The following is a 21,406-nucleotide window of genomic DNA, read 5'->3' as shown; positions in this document are numbered from 1 at the left end:
CTGCAATAAAAACGAAATAAATAAAACAAATAAAACTATCAAAGTACATTTAAAGGAGTTCAGGTTGGGTCAACTCCCTATGAGCACGAGTTCCTTTCGAAATCTTCACCCTAAGGAAATCAGAAAGAAGTTTTGGTAACATTGGTCATAGGATAGCAAACATCAACTGCAATATCCCACGGTTAGGTGTGCAATTGTCTTCCTTACAGTGAAAGTGAATCCGATGACGAAAGTGGTGATGAAGAAGAAGACGTAACTAATTTAAGAGGTGGAAATGAAAGCGAAAATAACCAAGGTGATGTTAAATTTCATTTTTAACAAAGGTGTCTGGTTTTTCAGGTTTGGTTGCCTTATGACTGCATGGTCTGAAGTTTCTTGCTACAACAATTTGCAAAAATAGTGGAGACACTTCACCTTCTTGGGGCGTTATTAATTTCCCTATTATCTCTCACACTGCAGCCCCCTTCCCTCCCTTATCAGTGTTGCTAGCAAGACAGAAAAATGTTGGAAACTTAAGCAGTCAACATTGAAAGGGGGAGAGGGCCTTTGCCTCCCGTGCCACTGTTACGCTATCGATTTGCGATAATTGAAAACCCCTTTAAAATATGTTGACTTTTCTTAGGCTCGATACACCAGCACTGTAATGACATCCTTGTGCGAGCAAAGGTTAGGACAATCAAGGTAGGTTTGCTGCCGCCTTTTACTTCTCGCGGACGAATTTGACGTACTCTAAATGAATTTAACACAGTTTCTTTAGAAACTACCCCCTTCATTCTTTTGACTATGAAAACAACTTGAATCACAATAGTAATAGACAGCATCCGATCTATCAATAAGGAGTTTGAGCAAGGATAATGGCAAGGGCATCAAAAGCGTTATTCCAAAATATAACTTGGCAAGTTGTTCACCTTGTACAATACGGGCAAACTATCCTGAAAGTGAATGAAGGGGTAGTTTCTAAAGAAACTGTGGTGCTGCGTCGGTGGGGAAGTAGTATACAAAAATTTGGTTTATCAACGGAGTTGATAATGTAAATTGACCACCGTACAGAGATTCTAAAAGCTGACGTTTCGAGCGTTAGCCCTTCGTCAGAGCGAATCCGATTCGCTCTGACGAAGGGCTAACGCTCGAAACGCTAGCTTTTAGAATCTCTGTACGGTGGTCAATTTACATTATCAACTCCGTTGATAAACGAAATTTTTGTATCCTGAAAGTGGATGGGCACGAATGGTTTTAAAGCAAAATAAAAGATTATATGGTGCATTGTTATGCACCTATCAATGTTAAGCCCCATGGGGTGGGGATTTTGACATTTTCATTTTAAAAAAATTAAATTCCCCACCCCTGGCGGCAAGTGAAGGTGGTAAAATGTCCTTTGTACGATCAAAATCGCTAGCTTGGGGACGTCACATACGATCAACATCCCTACCCTGGGGACAGATCTCAAGATCAAACTCCCGTTGTTAGCCTGAAACCCCCCCCCCCCCTCTTTTGGGCTTAACATTGATAGAAGCATTACATGCTCACGTTGTCGTCAAAACTGACCTCAAATTTGATGATTCCACGTTTTTTGTTTTGTGGAGTACGGCAAAGAAACGCACAGCAATGCGTGCACCACGAGCAGTACGAGTATTTTCCTTATTTAAGCAATATTATTCTTGCTTCGTGGCGTTGTCATTGCCGTTGCCGTCGTCTACTATTAGGGAGCTTAAGCAACGACAACGGCGACGGCAACGAGAACGTCATCTCAAAATATAAATTCGCGTTATTGTAATCGCTTCGTGAATATTTCAACTCTTTTAATATGATGGGGGTGTGGTAGTTCCTCAAAAATGACGCTGGTAGGAACGGCGCTCAATTTAGGGCAGAAAATGAAAATTTATCCTCAAGTACTGACGTTTTCCATAAAACCTAAAATTTGGCTATTTCACGTTGTAGTTTTGCTGACGACGGCAATGAAATGGACAAAAGTGAAAAACACACGTGCAGGGCGTGCAAAGCTATTGTTTTTGCCTACCAAATATGCAAATTTGTGACGTTCTCGTTGCCGTCGCCGTTGTCGTTGCTTAAGCTCCCTATTATTACGGAGCTTAAGCAAGCTCGTTTTTAAGACGCGGACGGCCACCGGAAGAGGAAATTTCGCGTTCCAGGACAGTGGTGTCTCCCAGATTTTTTTACTAATCATTTCTAATGAAGAAAAGATACTTTGCAATGTAAATGTGGTTGTGTGAGGACAATATAAAAAGGAAAACAGTTCACTTCCGGTTGGCGTCCGCATCTCAAAAACGCGCTTGCTTCCCAGTTTGTAACTACGGCCCCATATAGTTAAATTGTATCCTTTTAATATGACAAGGGCGTGGTGGTTCCTCAAAAATGACACTGGGAGAAAATGAAATTTATCCTCAAGTGCTGACGTTCTTCATAAAACCTCAAATTTGGCTATTTCACGTGGTTGTTTTGCAGACTATGGCAAACAAATGGAAAAAAGTGAAAAACGCAAATGCAAATTTATGCCGTTCTCGTATCCGTCGCCGTTGTTTAAGTTCCCAAATATCGGGCCACATTTTCCTCAGTCGCTTTTGCACTTGTTTGAAATGTATTTTAAACAAATCTCCTCCGTTACCCAGGGGCCGCAGGGATGGAGAGGCTGGTAGGACTATAGCCCTCCACTTTTTCCCTACGGTGTTGTTCTCCTAAACCTCTCCCCCCCCCCCCCCCCCACTTCCTTACACTTCCGTGATCCATGCCAAAACCCAGCCCCTCCCCACTTTGAAACGTAATCCGCGGCCTGTTACCACTCCTCGTATCTATGCTGTTATTTTTTTAAAATAACATCTTACCTCTGCAATGTTTCGAATAGGTTTTCTCTCAAATCTTTCAACGCAGACATTCTTTTGGCGCGAAGAACGTCTGCGAAGAAAGCTATTAGTTGAGTTCCTAATCGCCCGAAAATACACCTAGCTAATATTTTAACGCGTTCTGATGGGTGAAATAGTTACTCAAGGAAGCGACTCTTGGAAATTTTACAAGACGTTTTTGCTTACAGGAGGAGAAAGAACACGAAAAGAGGTTGGAAGAATTAGCAAAAATTCGAGAGCAGCAATCCCAAAGGATATGCAGTAGAGCTTCCTCCACGCCTTGAGGACATGAATTATTGTTATATCCGAATATACTTCTATTTCTGGTGTTTGATAAGTGAGCATTTCACCTGCCTTACAAAAAGAAATCCTCAAGTGCATATTTAAAAAGGGAATTTTCAGACTAAGTTATAAACCAATCATTTGCCAAAGATATGAGAAAAACTGACCGTTTTTCACTTTATGGCCGTAAAACCGAAGCAAGCCAAAGTTTTTTTGCAGCTGGACTGGGTCGAGCGTGAAATGGAGGCTGGTGAAGTTCTGGTAGGGTGATAGGCCCTTTGCATCACCATGTCACGTGACGATGATCATAAAAAGTGCTCGTGGTACAAAATAGATGCCAGATGAAATTAGTAAGAAGGTCAATTTTGAGGCCACTGACATTTAAGCGCGTGATTTTAGAGCAGTTTGAAAAGAATTCTCTTCTGGATGGACCTTTGCCATCCAGCAGCTGTTTTCCATAGAAAGCTCAGTTAATTTTAAAGCATTAAAATCACTGCAAAATCACTCACCTAAACGTCAGTGGCCTCAAAATTTTGTACCACTACCATTTTTTGACTGATAAAGTTTAATAGCAAGGACTGTTAAATAAAGGTATTTATGCAAAAGCAATCATTCACCTGTCTCTCTTGTTCTTGTCCCACCATAAGCAACAGATGGAGCAAATTAAATTAAACAATTAAGACTTTAAGGATGGTGCCTTCTAATTCAAAGGTATTTTTTCCCAGTTTATGATTCTGCAGGAAATGTAGATCTTTTATTGAAATCCAAAAAAGAAAATTTGGGGGTAACCACACATTTTTTAAAGATCATTGATGAATGATATTTTTAAAAAGCTTTAAAATACAAAGCAATGTATGGCGTTCTTTCTCAAATTGAAGCTTAATTATCTCTCAAAAATGCATGGTTACCCCCAGTTTTTTTTGGATACTAAGATTTACTATCTCTGGATAGTTTTAAACCACACAAAAATATCACTGTATCAATAAGCATCACCAATAGGAAACCTGTCAGTGAGTATCTTGAGATGCGCAGAACATATTATGCACAATAACAATAGGCACCATCCTTAATGGGGACAGTTTTTGAGTGAGTGATTAACCCACTGACGAGTAAAATACCAAGTCTGGCCAGTTTGGGAGTCAAAGGGTTAAAAAGGATGAATGTATCCCTGTACCAAGTGTGGCTAAACGTGGTATTTGTTTGAGGAAGTGGCACAAGATTTTAGGTCTGTGACAGGCATTAAAAGAAGAAGCCTTGCACTTGAATTTCTATGCACTTTGCATGACAAAATGTCTTTTTCCCAAGGAAATGCTTGTCACCCAGACTCCAAATGCCAAATCAAAGGTTAAAAAGTGCTAGGGTATCAGTTTCCACTGAACCTAAGGAAGAATCTGTGACAAAAACGAATTTGAGAAATTTGTTAAGTTTGATCACAACAAAAACAAAAACTTCAAGGCTTACAAGAGTTACAGGGCCATTCTCAATCCTAAGCTCCAGAATTTACTTAGAAATAAGTCAGAGAGAAATACTAACGGAGCCAATAATAAATTCTCACAAAAAAAAAACAAGACTACAGGGTTCTTCAAAGACCTTAAAATTTATTTTGTGCTGTGTTTTCACAAGATAACGTCATTTCTAAAATGATAATACACAAATTATAATAACTGAAAAAAATTCTCATTAATCTTTTGTAATATTATTCAAATACTTATCACTACTGTGACCACTTCAATCACAGCACTAAACTAACCCAAACTGGGATTGAGCGACACTTACGGTCTCCTTGCAGCATCATATTTCCCCATTTGCAATAATTTTCTGCTGAAGGGGGGATTTAATGCCCTTAAAGTCATTTACAGAAGATGAAAAAATACAAAACATATAGTTGGACATTTTTTCGCATGAGACTTGCCTATATATCTGGGATCCTCGAGAAGTGGTCTACTTTAGTTTCAAAATGTGAATTAATTGCCCCTTGCCCAAGGGACAAATTCGGTTTAAATGTCCGACCATCAATATCAAAAGTTGCCTTTATACAAAGACCAACAAATCTCCCAAGATTTGTAACAATTATAAAAAACACTCTGTCCTCCTAAAAAATTACTGAGTCCTATGTCCTTGGAGGGGGTGGTGGGGGAGGCGGTGCTCCTCTTGATGGGGGAGGAGGTGGTGGTGTGGCTCTTACTCCGGCTGGGTTTCCTGAAGACTTTGCACCACCTAGAAGGAGGGATTTTGCAACAGTCAATACACAAATGGTTTGTTCATTTGTTTTTGATTTTTGCGTAGAACTTGTAGTATTTTTTCATTTATTTATTATTATTTATTTATTTCAAGAGTTGTACATTCAATAGGCCATTTTGGAAATGTCAAATATTCAGCTTGATGGTGAGGCAGTGGGGACAAAAACAATATAAACAAGTTGGAATGAAGTCAATGTGAAAAATACTTCATCCACTTCCCTTTGTCTTTGTACTCTAAACCTCTCTTTCAACCTGAATTTTTATGAATCAAAACAGGCCTATAGATATACAGAAGTTAAAACAGAAGGACATAGCATCCCCTACAAGGTTCAACCACCTTACCCAACCCCATGTTATGAAATATAATCACACACCCTCCACCCTCCCCCCAAAATAATAATTAATCAAAAACTTTATCAAAAACCTGAGTGACTGGATAACAGGCAACTTAGCAAGAACGTGCATTACTCATATTCAGTCTTCTACACTCTGGACAAAATTAATAATCCTAAAAGAGGAAATATCTCCAGTGAAGATCAACAAAAAAATGAGAGAATAATGACATGATGTTTATATTTTTACTTACCACCTTTCCTCGGATTTTTACTTGGGTATGTTTTGGGCGTATTTACAAAAGGCTCTGGTGGTGGAATATCTTTATTGAATTGAAATCTTGATTCAAAGTCACCTACAAATGGAAAATACAAAAACCTTTTATAAGTAATGATGAAAACACTTGAAACATAATAGACAAACATAACATAAGTTATCAAATGTTCTTGCTTATAGACTAGTTTAATTAACTACTTGAAGCAAGAACACTAGAAGTGTAAGTCAAGCATATGACTACACCAGTACCTAACCACAAGTTGTGCTTGCCCTGCAACACACTGAATGAAAAACATAGGGAGCCAATGGCTAACTCGTGGATAGCCCTACAAAGCTGATGAGGCTGTTTTCAAAAATGGAGATGATAGATGTGGGTAGTGTACCAAACTGAATTTCATACTGTATCTCAGTAAATTCAATGTGTACGGTGGAACCCCGTTAATACGACCACCTTTGGACCATGGAAATTTGGTCGTATTAACAGGGTGTTCATATTAACGGGGTAAGGTCAAATTAGGGTGCAAAATGCTTTTAAACTACATTCTGCTACAGTACACATATACCTTTAATCCACTATAAATCAACCTTTTTGCAGTTAATTAACAATCTAACAACTGCAATTCAATGCAACTGAACAATGTTCCAATAAACAAAACTGAGTAATGAGAAAAAACATGGACTTCTTTCAATTCCTTGTTATGAAAGGAAAGGGCTTGTGAAATGTCTCGAAGAGCCATTTTCTGATATGAAGAGCTCTATTTTGGGCACATTTGCTGGAGGTTCGTCAAATTTAATCCTCACTACCCCCCCCCCCCTCCTTTTCACCAGCTGCATTTGTTTCCTCTCCTCATTCATACGCTACTTCTCGAAAGAACATGTCCTCCCAGTTGTCTGGAAATTCAGGGCAAACTGGTGGATCAAAACAGCGATCTACAGTCTCTCTCATTGAGACTACCGAGGCTCCGCTTGTTTCTTTCACCAAGTTCTCAACAGCAGCAAACTCATCTTCTAATTCTGCAAATGGGTCAACTTCAGTGTTGCTAGACTCAACTACCATTTGTGTTTATCTCTGAATTTAATAAAGCATTTGACCGTCGTGCTTTCTGAAACATCATTCTAGGCCATGGAGGCCCACCTTATTGCCTGAAGAAGATCAACAGACTTGCACACATTTGAAGCAGAGTTACACTGATCCACCTTACTAACAACATGTGTCAATAGGAGTTTATAGTATCCAAGCTTAAAGTTCAAGTTGTTGTTAATCGTGGGGGAGGATACGGGATGGAAATCCCATGCGTTTACAAGTTACTGTACACCCAAGAAACGTTAGTACGCTTAACAAATTATCAGACATTCCAAATAACCGATCTGTGAGAAAAGCTACAGTGGAAGGCAGCAGAAACAAGAAGGCAAAATGCGCATGTCGAGATACTCGGATTTCCTATCGGCGGTGCTTGTTAATACAGGGATATTTTTGCACGGTTCAAAATTGTGCGGAGAAAGCAGAACTTAGCAAGAGCTCTTGGTATCCAAAAAAATTGGGGGGGGGGGGGGGGTAACCATGCACTTTTCAGAGATAATTAAGCTTCAATTTTACAAATTATGTCACACATTGCTTGTAATTTTAAAGCTTTTTACAAATATTGTTGATCAATTATCTTCGAAAAATGCGTGGTTACCCCCAATTTTCTTTTTGGATTTCAATAATGCCTGTTAAGATCTGTTTTTCCCACACATTCAGTAAATTGTGCAAAAATACCTTTGAATTATTAGGCATTGTCCTTAATCCATTGTTTGTCAAATTGTGTCTGTTTTCATTCAGCAGCCCCACCAAGCATTTTGACTGGTCGTATTAAAGGGTTAATTTTATAAAGACAATGAAGACTGAGGACTCCAAAAGGTGGAAGTTGTGTGTAATAATGGGGTGGTCGGATTAACGGGGTTTTCAGATAAGAAAATGAGTGGGCTTTTGTTGAGTGAGTGAAGCTATTAGTCTCTCCCCTCGGGGCTTTTCAGGACTTATTTACAATGTGTTTCGGGGGACTTTAGCCAGACTGCGTATTACACAGTTTACAATTTTAATTTATGAAGTGAAAGATGCCCCCGTCCAGATAAGGTCAGACCACAACACTGGGGACTACGTGCCCTACACTTATCGAACAGTGAGTGGATTCTTTAACCTCCCATACTATTTAATTTCCAACAAGGGTTATGAGACGGGACCTCCGGCTTATCGTCCTTATCCGAGAAGACTTGAAAGTCTAACCATTTGCAGATGTAATTACAAAGGCAGCACATTCTTCTCAGTTATTTTAAGATCCTGAGTGTTGATCCGGCCGGAGTTGAACTCACGACCTCCCGCATGACAGCCCGATGCTCAACCAACTGAGCCACCGGTGTGCGGTTAAGGCCACCGGTGCGCGGTGAGGCCACAAAAAAGTGGTCGTATTAACAGGGTGGTTGTATGGCTATAAATTAAAGTGCAGTTAGTGTTTTTTCTCCAGTCTTGTTTTTCTCATATATAGGTCATGTTATTATTATACTGTAGATTCATTGTAGTATCCTTCACACAATAACAGTCGACTCACAGTCTTCTACTTCAACAAATTTATCAATTTGACGTGTCATATACATGTGATCACAATGTTATCATTGGAGCTTTTTTCATACTGGGGTGCATCCATAACCCAGAATAATGCATGAATGTGAGGAGATCCCCTTTGCTGGAATTCAACTCCATAGAAAAAAGTTGACTATTTCCTGAATAGGCATTGCATCCCTCTTTCAAAATATCAGGAACAAACAGAAATACAGTAGAACTGTAGACCAGTTCTCCTAGTGCAACACTTAAATTATTATTACCATGTTCAGTCATGTCCGGTCCTTGTACATGTAATATCAAAGGAGTCCATTTCACCGATGGTCTTTCCTCTCTTTCACACCAATCATCCACATCATAAATATTTGTATTATTATTATTTTCAGCACTGGCATTTGCTGTCTGTTCTGTATTCACAACAAGCAGATTGTTTGTACTTTCTCTGACTGGTTGGCAGTCTTTGATGAATTCAGACTATTCTCCTTTTTTAGTTAGTGTTAAAAATTTTGAGCCAATTTTGTTGAACTTCTATGCCCTCATTTTGCAATAATTAAGTTGTTTTGATTAGGCTAACCTGAAAAAAACACAGTCACCTCCGCCACAAACATCTAAATAATGGCCTCATTCCGTGCTGAGCTAATCTTCATAATAATAATAATGATGTCCATGGACTCATTTAAGGGACCTGGGCTTAATTCTAAATCACAGGACATCAAATTATCTTTGCAACAGAAGCAGATAACCTCTTTGCTTTGTTATTATGCTGACCTTACCATAATTTGAATAACATAACAAACACACAACTTTCATGAAGGGAACCTTCAAATTTAAGAACAAAAGTAGCTTAAGCTTACAAAAGTTCTTTGAGAATTCAAAAGCACTCACCGTGTAATTTGCCGATGAAGAATTAAGTGATAATGATGCACAACCCAAATGAAAAGCGTTAGACCATACTTACCAGCCATGATAGCATGGTACTGTATTAAAGAAAGTCCATCACTCCCGGTTCCCCCAACCTCACTTTTTCCATACAAAAGTCAGTAAAAAGCCAATGTGTAAACACTTCACTGAACTCCATCACACTTCAGTGTACTCGCACCATTCCTTTCCTTCTCTTCCGAACATCAGTTACACTCGCACCATTCCTTTTCGTCTTTTCTGAACACCAGACGATTATTCATTTGCTAACAGGAACCGTTCAACGGTCCGGTCTTTTCTCCCATCATGATACTTGTTCCTGCGCATGTGCGCATCCAATCGTAAAAAGGAAGACTTAAAACATGGATTAAGTGGGTCGTTCAAGAAAAATCTGCACCCACACGATGTTAAAAGACATGCCCATATGACTGGGAGGGGTTGGGGAGAGGGGGGAGGGGGGGGAGGTGCAGATTTTTTCTGGAATAACCCAATATTACTTAAACTTCTGTCTACCATTACAAAGTATTCTCCAGGTCTATTCAAGGAAAGGTATGTGACAGAACCATTGACACATTTTCACTGTTGATTGTTTTAGTAATAGACAATGATAGCAAAAGCTGGGCATCAAGTTCTGACTTACCTTCTCCTGAGTTAATCATTGCCTCTGGGGGAGGTGGTGGAAGCGAGTTTCTTGAAGGTCCATTCATCATTGAATCGGATGATCTATGATTTGTGATTGGAGGAGGGGGAGGTGGCATTCCAGTTATCTTCTCTGTACTTCCCCTTGCTGGAGGAGGAGGGGGTGGTCCACTTCCTCTCTTATTCATTGCAGGGGGAGGTGGGGGCGCTTGAGATGGTGGTCTTGAAGATGGTGGTGGGGGAGCTCTGCTTGGGGGAGGGGGTGGTGGGCCTCCCCTTGAGGGAGGAGGAGGGGGAGGTCCTCCTCTTGACTGTGCCAGGCTTGGGTTGGATCTTGATGGAGGTGGCGGAGCAGGTGATCTCGTGGAAGATGGGGTAAGCACTGGAATGGGTGGTTGTATGTTTCCTTTTCCCGGGGGAGGAGGAGGGGGACCTTGTCTTGATGATGGTGGTCTTGGTGATCCACCAGAAGGTAGATTGGGCAGTGGTCTTGTTCCTGACCCTGATGGTGGCAGTGGAAGTGGCCGTGAATTCTCAGATGGCGACGGCTTGTTTGCCATTGGAGGTGGAGCTGGTGGGGCAAAATTTGGTGCTTTCCCTGGTGGAGTGGGGAGAGGCCTTGAATTATTGCTAGGCGGTTGAGGCAAAGAGGTGTTAGAGTTATTTGGCGAAGGTGGTTTAAAGCCTGGAGGTTTCATTGCTGGTCCTTTAGCACCTGATAAATAACCAAAACAAAACATGGAATTTTCACTTGCCCTCTCAACTATGAATTTACAGCAGATATCCCGGGATTGATCGAGAAATGAAAGAAAGCAGGACTAGCTTTAAGCATGAAATGCCCACAAAAACTAAAGAAAGAAACGTTAAATTACAATTAGCAAATAAAGTGGTTTTCAACTGAGTGTCGTAAAACAAATACCAAAGTAATCACTTCAACCAATCACAGCAGGTATAAACAGCCCACTGAACCAATCCAAATTCACAGCAACTCCATGCAATTTGCTCAAACCATCAAAAAAATAATTGCACGCGGAAGTAGCAATTGGTGTTGGTTTTCCTTGTCATTAGTTGATAAACTGGCACAAGATTTTTAAACCAATCACCAAGTATACAAAAATTTGGTTTTATCAACAGAGTTGATAATGTAAATTGGCCACCGTACAGAGATTCTAAAAGCTGAATTGGATTCGCTCTGACGAAGGGCTAACGCTCGAAACGTCAGCTTTTAGAATCTCTGTACGGTGGCCAATTTACATTATCAACTCCGTTGATAAAACCAAATTTTTGTATACTACTTCCCCACCGACGCAGCACCACAGTTTCTTTAGAAACTAACCCTTCAATCACCAAGTAGCCTGCGAACAGGCTCCCGGTGAGCCCGAACGAAGCAAGGGAGCCTGTAGACATTCTATTGATGCCGCCGTTCTATGATACCAGCTCCTGGTATCATGATATGATTGGTTAAATCGCTGATTGTTGACATCTTTAAGATAGATATTTGACAGGTCTTTGTAAAATGCTGATCACCGCCCTACACAACTCCTACAGTTCGTGACAATTGCGCATTTGCCGTTCTCTTTTAATTTTCGGTCTCTCAACCTTTTGTTATTTCACAAGTGATTCTGAAGGGTACTTTGTGCTCTGTTGTGAGGTGAAATTTTAAGTAAAAGCCAGTAGAGTGGAGCCGCTTGGCTGTGCTATAGCAATTTTTTTTGGAGGTCAAAGGCATGGTTTCCGGACTTTCTGCTGTTATTTGGATGTTGCTTCGCGGAGTTTGACACCTTTCTATAGGCTCATTTCAGTATTTCAAAATAAGTTTTAAGCTCTCTAAGTATTTGCTCTGGAGGGACAAAGTTTGAAATATTCCGTGAACATGTTACCTACTTGCACTCTGTATCATAGAGCCAGGCTCGGCTCTTTGATTAGGTCGATTAGAACTGTTTACAAGTACAGAAAATTTAGCTTCTTGACGGGTCTAATTACCTTACTGACTGATTTGTTACAGGCTAATCACCAAGGGCAGATAGGCACATCAGAAAAAAGTCTACAGGCTCCCCTGTCCTGCCCTGATCACTTCGCTCTCCGAATACTTTTGTTTCGCGCTCACTGAATATTTTTTCCGTCCTTGCCGGGAGCCTGTTCCCAGGCTAATCACCAAGCATAACAATTGCAATCCTGTAATAATTCTTGACAGTCATTTGAAAACTGCTCTAAAATCTCATGCAAATGCTACAAAATTGAGACCTGAACATATAAAAAGGTAGAAATTAAAGAGGTAAAAGTGCATTCAGGATTGGCAGTAAATAATTTTCCTAGGTGGTTATGATTGGTGGTAAAATTAATTGTCTTCTTTGGTGTGCATTAGCTGTGAGATGCGTAAAATAAATTCTTGATGGGCAGTGAATACTTCTTGCAGTTTCTTGTCAGTTAAACTCTTTGTGAGTGAAAAGATAATGTTAAGGTACTGATGTAACAAAAAGTTGTAGTTTTGGTGCATATAACTGAACACCACCAGAAATCCCTTGGGAAAATAATTATTGAAACAATGAAAATAACAAGACAGCACCTTGTTGGATTCTCCATAATCAATAGCAAAGTACACAGTAAGTTTTTTGAAACGGATTTCACTATAAAAGTTAACGTTAAAAAACAACGACGTTTCGACCGTTCGACGGTCATTTTCAAGTTGAACAGTAAAAGTTTTGAATGCGTTAAAATATATGTAACCGATTACAAAAATGCTAATAAGATGCTGACCAAAACTCTAAAATATTTACATAGAAACAATACACACACACAAAAGAACAAAAAATTGCCGCATGAAGAAACGCTAAGTAAATAACTTCGCGCGTATCGAGTCACTCTGTTTGTTCAGATTTGGTTTAAGTTTGCGAATAAAAAACATTCCAAAAATCAAGCAGTCAAGTTTACTCTGACATTTCTTTAAAATCTCAAAGTTGTTTCCAATGGAATCCGGATCCCCTCCATGCTCGTCCTTTACGTGGTAGCCGATTGTTGATCGCTTATGTTCCTCCACACGTTGATGTAGGTGTCGACTCGTGAAGCCGACATAGTCTGTATCACACAGACCACACTTGTAATAATAAAAAACGTTTTGTTGGTTTACAATTGGAGGTTTGTGTTCCTTCGGCTTGAAATTTCCTTTGATCTTTCTGCTTACATAAACAGGCTGGACGACGGCATTAATCTTTCGACTAAGATCGCTGAGTTGGTGTCTTACCACATTTGCCGATTTCTGATCTTTGAACGGTAGCACAATTCTGATGGGGGCATCTTGTTCATCGGGTACTTGCTGTTTAGAACACATATTCTCAGTAACTCTCATTTTTGTAATCGGTTACATATATTTTAACGCATTCAAAACTTTTACTGTTCAACTTGAAAATGACCGTCGAACGGTCGAAACGTCGTTGTTTTTTAACGTTAACTTTTATAGTGAAAGTACACAGTACCGCTAAAAAATAAGTTACCAACTCGCGTTGCGTTTCCTGCACGACGCTACGTGATTCCTGTCACGTGTGACGCGATTCGCATAGCGTGAGAGTAACTGAAGTGTAAATTTCTGGCATATTTTAGGAACTAATGTGTTGAGCGAAATCAATCAATTTTACGTATAAATTATCTCTCTGCAGTTGCGTGAGTAAGCGAAGACAATTTTTGATTTGTTAAATTGTACATGTATGGGAATAGTTGAAATTGCACACAGCAAATTGGAGACAACGTTTAATTTAAGGACGTTTGCGCCAATTGTTTCTGTGCATCCTTACTGCGCACCCAAATGCACACGCCACGTCATACACGAGCGCACGCGCTAAGTAATAAAATGAGAACTGATAGGGCAAAAGGCCATTGCTATAGCTTTGCCTGGATTTAATGGTCTTGGACGTTCGGTGACCGATATTTTTCTTTCCAGAAACTGATTTTATTTACAATTATCTCCACGTTGTCCAAAAATGAACAAAAAATCAATGTGGGAAGTTCAAAAAATTTCAAGATTTCTGCTCACGGGACATCAAATCCTGCCATCTTGCGGCTGCAAGGCGCGTGAAACTGTGGTCGCTAAATGCAAACTTGATCTTTAAGGGAACCTCACCAGTTGACTAAATTAAATTAATTAGTCCACTTAAACAATATTTGGCAGAGAAGATTTCACTTCAAAGATTTAATTGCAATATATTTGGGTTTACAGACACTGACCTTATTCGATAACAAAGCCCGATTTTGTCACATTTTGGGTGTTTTTCCAGACATGTTCTATCCAAAACAAAGTCGATGACCCCCCATTTTTTTTACATTTCTGACATAACTAACTCATCATCTTACAGTGGTAAGAGTTTCAGAAGAAAATCAATGTTGAAAAAATTTCGCGCGAACGTCCTTAAGCAACAATAAACATGCATCTGGTTTACAAGCGGAAATTCCGATGAAAAATAAATTCTTCACATACGAACAAGCGATGATTTCGTTGAAACATCAACCATTTGGTGGAAAAAATTTGCAATGAAAGCAATGCGTAGTTGTACTGGCGATCTTCTGTGTAAAGTTTCTTCATCACACCTTAAATTGACTCTCACAATATCAATTAAAAATCCACGTCGAAATTGCCATGCATCTAGTTTACATACGAAGATTCCGATGGAAAATAAATTCTACGTACACGAATATACCATCAGAGAGGCCTGAATGCTGTAAGATGTGAAGTACCTAGTTTGAAAAGCTTTGCACCAGGCTTTTCATTTCCTTTCTCTTTCCCTTTTTGTTGCGCAAACTGACTTTGTAATTATGGATAGTAGGTGAATTTAACTCACCGACTCCTGGTAGTGAGACGTAATAAATTTTACTCTTATGCCAGACGATTTTACTCTTCAATGGGGGTGGGGGACGGTTCGGGAGTCCACAGGTTAAAACACAAACTCTTCAGTAACATAAAAGTTTAGATACATGTTGCACATGATGGGTAAGTAGACATTATAAAATAGTACCTCCTGTTCCCACTTTACTTCTGTCGCCTGCTGATTTGAGTTTAGGCATTCCTCCTGCAAAAAGACCTCCAAGTCCCCCCGAAGGGGCACCCATTGAACTGCCGCCACCACCACTGCTGCCGCCACTGCTTGAATTGGACTTACCTATGAGAAAGAGTCAAACAATTAGTTCTCAAATGAAAGGTCAACAACTTATGACTAATTCCAAAAGCAATGCAGCTTTACAGGATTGTTAGACATATGTGCCCATATTTAAAAAGTTGGAAGCACAGTTAGTGGTCTACTGATCATCGATTATTATCAATCATTGATCCAAAATCTTTATACGACACAACAATCGATTATGGATGATGACAATCTATTATTGCGGACAAATGCCATAATCCTACCTTTCATACGTTTTAAAATGTTTCCCAAAACTCAGCGAAACACGCTCACGTCAGGCTACATGTAGATTTGGCATTTTGTATTTATTTCACATTTGATAGTGCGTATTTCGTAAGGGAAAAACTTACTTTGATGGTTCTCCTAGAAATTGTTCTAAATTAGTAGCTGGTCGTAAAATACATAGTAACTTACTGCGATCAGAAAAGTAACATGAGTAGATGAAAGCAAAACAGATATAAACAGATTGTAAAGATCAAGTTGGTTCCCAGAGTCCTCTTTGTTGTCATCTTGATTTCAAGTTGTCCACAACAGACATGGCGGCATGTTTTTTTTATCAATAGATTTTCTGAATATAATCGACGATCGATCGGTTGGGTCATTCTGATTATTTCTGATGATCGATAATATAATCTCAGCTGATTTCCATCACTAAGCACAGTAAATGAGGCAATATAAACATTTTGATAGTGTGGCTGACTAGTAAACAAAATTCAATTTCTTTGATATTTTCAGTTCAAAATCAAACGTGGAGTTATCTGGTTGCTTCGGACAACGTTAAGGGAAGGGTTAGTTTCAAGAAGGAAGACTTAATTTTAAACATGGTTCACGTAAAAACATAGAAAAAAACTTCCTCAAGTAAATTGAAATGCCGTAAAAACTCTTGTATAAGCCGCACTCATAGATAAGCCCCACTTTAAATTTCCAGTTTTCAAGAAAACTCGAAAAAAGCACTATAGCAGAAAAGTTGTTTGATCATTTGCGATAAACTAGCAAAAATCTAATGATCTTTAATTGATTTCCCTAATTCTTGGGACTGATAACACTTGTCTTCATTGTTTAAGCCCAAAGTTGAAATAAAAAGGATGAAATTTGAGAGAAAATAAAGCACAGGTAACAATACAAAACGTTTGGTTAGTAACCACGCAGTCATTTACAGAAGGAATTCTGCACCAAGTCATGTTCACTGCGATCAAAAAGCAACATGGAAAACAGCTGTTTTTTAAGACATATGGAAACCATCTATTGGACAAAAAACATGTTGCTAAACTTGCGTTTAACAACCCCAAGGACAAACACGCCATGCAAGTAATTAGGGACAACAAAACAGTCGGCCAGTTGCCTCGTGAGTTCTTACGACTAGCATGATATTTTCTCACATGCGATGGAGAGATCAGTGTTGAAGCGATCGGTTGAGAAATATTTTTAACCTTTATTTACTGAAGGTTTTAGTGTTATTTGTGACCCCATACCAGTCAGTTTACTCCCTCTTAAAGCAATGGTCTCGTATATAAGCCCCACCCACGATTTTGAGCCCAAATGTTCAGCAAAAAATGCAGCTTACACACAAGTTTTTACGGTACTCGTGTCATTGCATGTTAACCCTTTGATGCCCAAACCGGCCTAAACCGTCGGTCAATGGGGAACCCCTGAGAGTCAATGGGTTAAAAGAGCTGGTAAACTTCACCTACAGTAGTTTCTTTTCCTCAACTACAACTGCAAAAGGATTCTCACAAACACGACATTACCATAAAGACTCAAGTATAAGCTGCACCTTTTTGCTTAAGTTTTGGGGTAAAAATTGCGGGTGCGGCTTATACACAAAACCATTGCTTTCAGAGGGAGTAAACTTGCTTGTAGGGGTCACAAATTGAAATGAAAACCTTCAGTTACTCAAGATTAAACATATTGAAACCTGTTGTTGATCACTGCTTTCGGTAGTTAGAAGAGGTGGCTCCAAAAGGAGCCGTTTGTTTGCATCTTCAGGTTCTAAACCCGAATCTTGCTCGCAAGTAGTTCTTTTAAGCGTTTCATTCGCACTTTGTTTGCGCAGTTAAACTCTAACTGGCATGGAATCTCCATTCCTCCGCACAGCTGCTTACAATGTCGTTTATGACCAATCAACTCAACACTGATTTCTCCACTACGTGCAACAAAATACCATACCATTCGGGAAAACTCACAAGGCAAATGGCCGACGGTTTCATTGCATTTTTCTCCGATAGATGGCTTCCATATGTCTTGATAAACACGATATATCCATGCACAGCTGATGTGAAAGTGAACGTTTCCATGTCCAGACTTCCCTTGTTAAATTACTGCATGGTTACCAAGCAAACGTTTTGCATCGTTCTCCTGCGCTTTTTGTGTGCAAATTCTATCGTTTTCATTTCAACTGTGGACTTAGCAAAGAAGACAACTGTTGTCAGTCACAGGGAATAGGGAAATTGATTAAAAAGAAGCTTTTAAAAGGTATTTTCAGAGTTGATTAACTTATTAATGTCACTGCAAATACACAACATTAGATTTCGTGCAAACAAACGACCAACTCTTTTTACAAGTCATCTGACGTGCTTTTTGGAGTTGTTATTTTTTCCAAAATCATGCTTGAAAGTTGGGGGTGCAGCTTATACACAAGTCTTTACGGTAACTATCAATCTGAATTTCAGCTTTTTAACCAGAAATGAAGAAAAATCAGTTTTTAGGCCTTGAAAATGGGTGGTCGACTTATACACAAGTAAATATGGTATGTGTACTTGCTTCAATAACTCGATGTTTCATTTGATTTTAGTATCACAGAAGTCTTAAATGTCACTTACCAGCTGCCACTTGTGGTGAACTGCGATCATTTGTTTCAACTTTCTTTAGCTTCGCACCCTTATGAATCTGACTTAATAATGCCCCTCTTTCAACGGGTTTCCCAGAAGACTTGGGGGGTGGGCCAGACTGCCTGGGAGCAGGGGGAGGTGGTGGTCCAGGAGGGGGAGGGGGTGGAGGCATTTTCTGTCTCTTGAAGAATCTTCTCCCCCTTTAAAAGTTCCTTATATTGCCTGAAAGAAAATCAAGAACATCAAATAATAATATAATAATAATCACTTTATTTAAGTTTCAAGGCCATTTAGCCAAGCACTAGTGCTCTACTAATAACTGGGGAGACTACAAATCAACTGAACAGAACAAATCTCACGGGTAAATATTCAAGTTCATATCTATCCTTTGCAAAAAACTTCTATAACCAAAGTGGTCTTTCCCTTTGCTGTTTTGGCTAAATTAGCAATTTCCTTTTTGAGGCCTTTGCAACACTACCAAAATGGTACAGATAATAATACTGGGCTTGCCAAATAGCACAGAAAAGCTGAGCTAAAAAAAGGAACAGGAAGCAAATTTTTGACATAACCATTCCCTGAACAGGAAGTACATCAGCATTGACTTAACACAGTTCAGTACAATGAATTTGGATTTCAACACTGGCTGAACAGTTAAGAGTGAATTGTGACACCATAAATCATATGCACAAGCAACAGTACATAAATATATGTAATTAATAGTATGTGAACAGATATTGCTGTTTCAAGTAAATTTTCTCTGGTCAACCCTTCGCGATTTGGCCTAACTTCCGCGTGAAACAGTCCAAGCATTTCCCTTGCACGCACTTAAACGAATTTCTCGGCAGAAGATTGGAGAATGAACAGTTCCATATTTAGTATACCGAAAACGTGACTAAAATATCACCTCATTCAAAGGACAAATTCATTTGTTTACATTCTACATTTATCACGACTGTGCAAAACAATTCGTGAAGGAACAAAATGAAACCTTGTTACTTTTTCAGAAAAGACGATACATCCACACAGGAACAGGAATGACATTTGATTTTCGAGGTAAGGAAACAATAACTTCCGCTAATACTAAAAGCTAATAGCGTTACGAAGTTTCGCTCCTTTGCAAAACGCCGTGTCACTTGCATTTAAAATACTGATACCTCTATTTCGATCATACAACGATGTAAGATGTTCTGTAACAACATTTTCCCAGTGATTTAAGAATTAAAACACAGCATCATTAGGTGTGTGATGACATTTTAATTGTTGTTCTTCACAATTCCCTTAATAGGTATGGTGCAATTTAGAACATAATAGCGTCATGAGTCAGACTTCTTCGAAAAAAACTCAAAAGATTTACAGACGAAGGGAATAACATTGAGCTGCTTAATGCTCATTGAAAAGTGGACAAGAAAGTCGATCGATATGATTTCGTTTGCCAATGTGACGTATGTGAGTTCAATACTCCGATAAAATCTGTCAATTTTATACAAATTACGACATAAGAAGCTATCACCAAATGGTTGCGAGCTCAAAGAGCCTCATGTCTGCAGAGGAGCTGAAAAATGCCAATGATGTGTGGACGAAAACGCACCAGTAGGCAATCTGAACCACACCACTGTTTGGTTTGTTTCGTTCCTTAAAAGGCCAAGATAAAAGGTAATTCTTACCTTACCACTCAACCTCTACAATCAAGAGGTTCCATAATATTCTTTGGGATACCCAACTTATTGCTATCAAATCCAAGATCTCTAAAAACGTCGAAAATGTGAACGGTTGCCGGTTACCCAAAATGGCCGTGGAAATAGTAAGCGAGTCTCATGTCGTCACCACCCCTGACTGTGACGTGTTTCCTCATCTCCAGTCCATCAAACGCAAATACACGACACGCGCGTCGTATAACGGGAGGAACGGGTGAGGCTGATGTAAGTGACGGAACTTCTTCAGTCATTGGGGAGCTTAAGCAACGACAACGGCGACGGCAACGAGAGCGTCATCTCAAAATGTAAATTCGCGTTGTTGTAATCACTTCGTGACTATTTCAACCTTTTTAATGTGACAAGGGTGTGGTAGTTGCTCAAAAATGACACTGGTCGGAACGGCGGGGTCTTGCTGCATTGTGTTTTTGGTCACTTAGGATTAGTCTTCACTTGGAGTTGTTTTGTTTTCTGCCTTTTGTTTCTTTTGTTTTATGTAATTTCTGCTCTAGTACTTGCAGAAGCTGCCGAACGGCGCTTAATTTATGGGAGAAAATGAAAATATATCATCAAGTGCTGACGTTCTTCATAAAACCTCGAATTTAGCCATTTCAAGTTATTTTATTTTATTTTATTTGACTTCGCCCCAACAAATGTGGGGCAGGGAGGCCACAACAGCATAACCAATTACTTTGATTTGCAGACGACTGCAAAGAAATGGACGAAAGTGAAAAATGCACGCGCAGGGCGTGCAAAGCTATTGTTTTTGTCATTTGTGACGTTCTGTCACCGTAAGCCCCCACCCCGGGGAAACATGGGGCATGGGTGGGGCTTTGTGGGGTCTTTGATTCTTTGCATTGCCCGAGGGAGCGGGGGATTAATCATTTTTTGCGTTGCCTTCTCAGAGAGGTGGGGATTAGTACATTTTGGCCTTTGCTTTTCCCTATGGGTTGGTGGATTAGTACATTTTAGTCCGTTGCCTTGTCCGAGCAAGGAGGAGTACTTAATAACCCAGTTGGAAAGGGGTCAGAATGTGCACAGTAGGAAGTAGCAAAGATTGACAGGCCTACACAACTCCTTGACGGTTGAGACTTTTGTAGCGTATTTTCCATCTTTGACCTCTTTAACGCTTTGCGCTTACGAGCATTTCTTTTAGGGATTTTCCCCTTTGAAAGGATATGAGCGGTGGCTCTTTGAAAGAGAGAACGCTAGTTTTGAATCAAGTGCCATTTTTTTGATAAAACATGTTTAAGGTTTGGCACTGCCAGGTGGTACTATGTCACAAAGGGCAAGATATCTTTAGGCATTTCAATCCTTTGCTTCAGCGCTGGTTCCCTTTCTGTGAATTTGATGTCTGATAGAAGCGTCTCAATCAGACGTTTTGGATAGCCTCTATCACGGAGACGTGATTTGAATTTGTAAATGTTCTCTTCAAAAGTTGTTCTTGAAGAATTAGTGCGTAGAAGTCTTAAGCGCTTCGCCCTTCACGAATCATTTTTTGACACCTAGTGGGTAGCTGGAGGAAAAATGAATGTACTGAAAGGTTTCAGCCGGCTTGAACTGTGTTTTTATAC

General features: G+C 39.6%; 2 protein-coding genes across 2 annotated transcripts in view; one reads left to right on the top strand and one right to left on the bottom strand.

The window, feature by feature from the left end:
- LOC137967665 (leucine-rich repeat-containing protein 46-like) overlaps nucleotides 1-3,741 on the top strand; it is a 13,952-nt gene extending 10,211 nt beyond the window's left edge. The window contains exons 8-10 of the mRNA XM_068814192.1: nucleotides 210-295; nucleotides 623-681; nucleotides 3,047-3,741. Of these exons, the coding sequence (XP_068670293.1) occupies nucleotides 210-295; nucleotides 623-681; nucleotides 3,047-3,142 (241 nt within the window). The 3' untranslated portion in view covers nucleotides 3,143-3,741. The remainder of the gene's footprint in view (nucleotides 1-209; nucleotides 296-622; nucleotides 682-3,046) is intronic.
- Nucleotides 3,742-4,718: 977 nt separating this feature from the next.
- Nucleotides 4,719-19,966, bottom strand: LOC138012505 (WAS/WASL-interacting protein family member 1-like). Its single transcript, XM_068859288.1, has 6 exons — nucleotides 19,806-19,966; nucleotides 18,133-18,363; nucleotides 15,149-15,292; nucleotides 10,147-10,860; nucleotides 5,967-6,068; nucleotides 4,719-5,357 (listed from the first exon to the last, which is right to left on the bottom strand). Exons 2-6 carry the CDS (start codon nucleotides 18,311-18,313, stop codon nucleotides 5,251-5,253), a joined length of 1,248 nt encoding a protein of 415 aa, XP_068715389.1. The 5' UTR covers nucleotides 18,314-18,363; nucleotides 19,806-19,966; the 3' UTR covers nucleotides 4,719-5,250.
- Nucleotides 19,967-21,406: the final 1,440 nt, after the last annotated feature.

This window comes from Montipora foliosa, chromosome 8 (assembly GCF_036669935.1).
Source record: "Montipora foliosa isolate CH-2021 chromosome 8, ASM3666993v2, whole genome shotgun sequence".
Classification (NCBI taxonomy): Eukaryota; Metazoa; Cnidaria; class Anthozoa; order Scleractinia; family Acroporidae; genus Montipora; species Montipora foliosa.
This window is presented reverse-complemented; position numbering and strand designations above follow the sequence as displayed.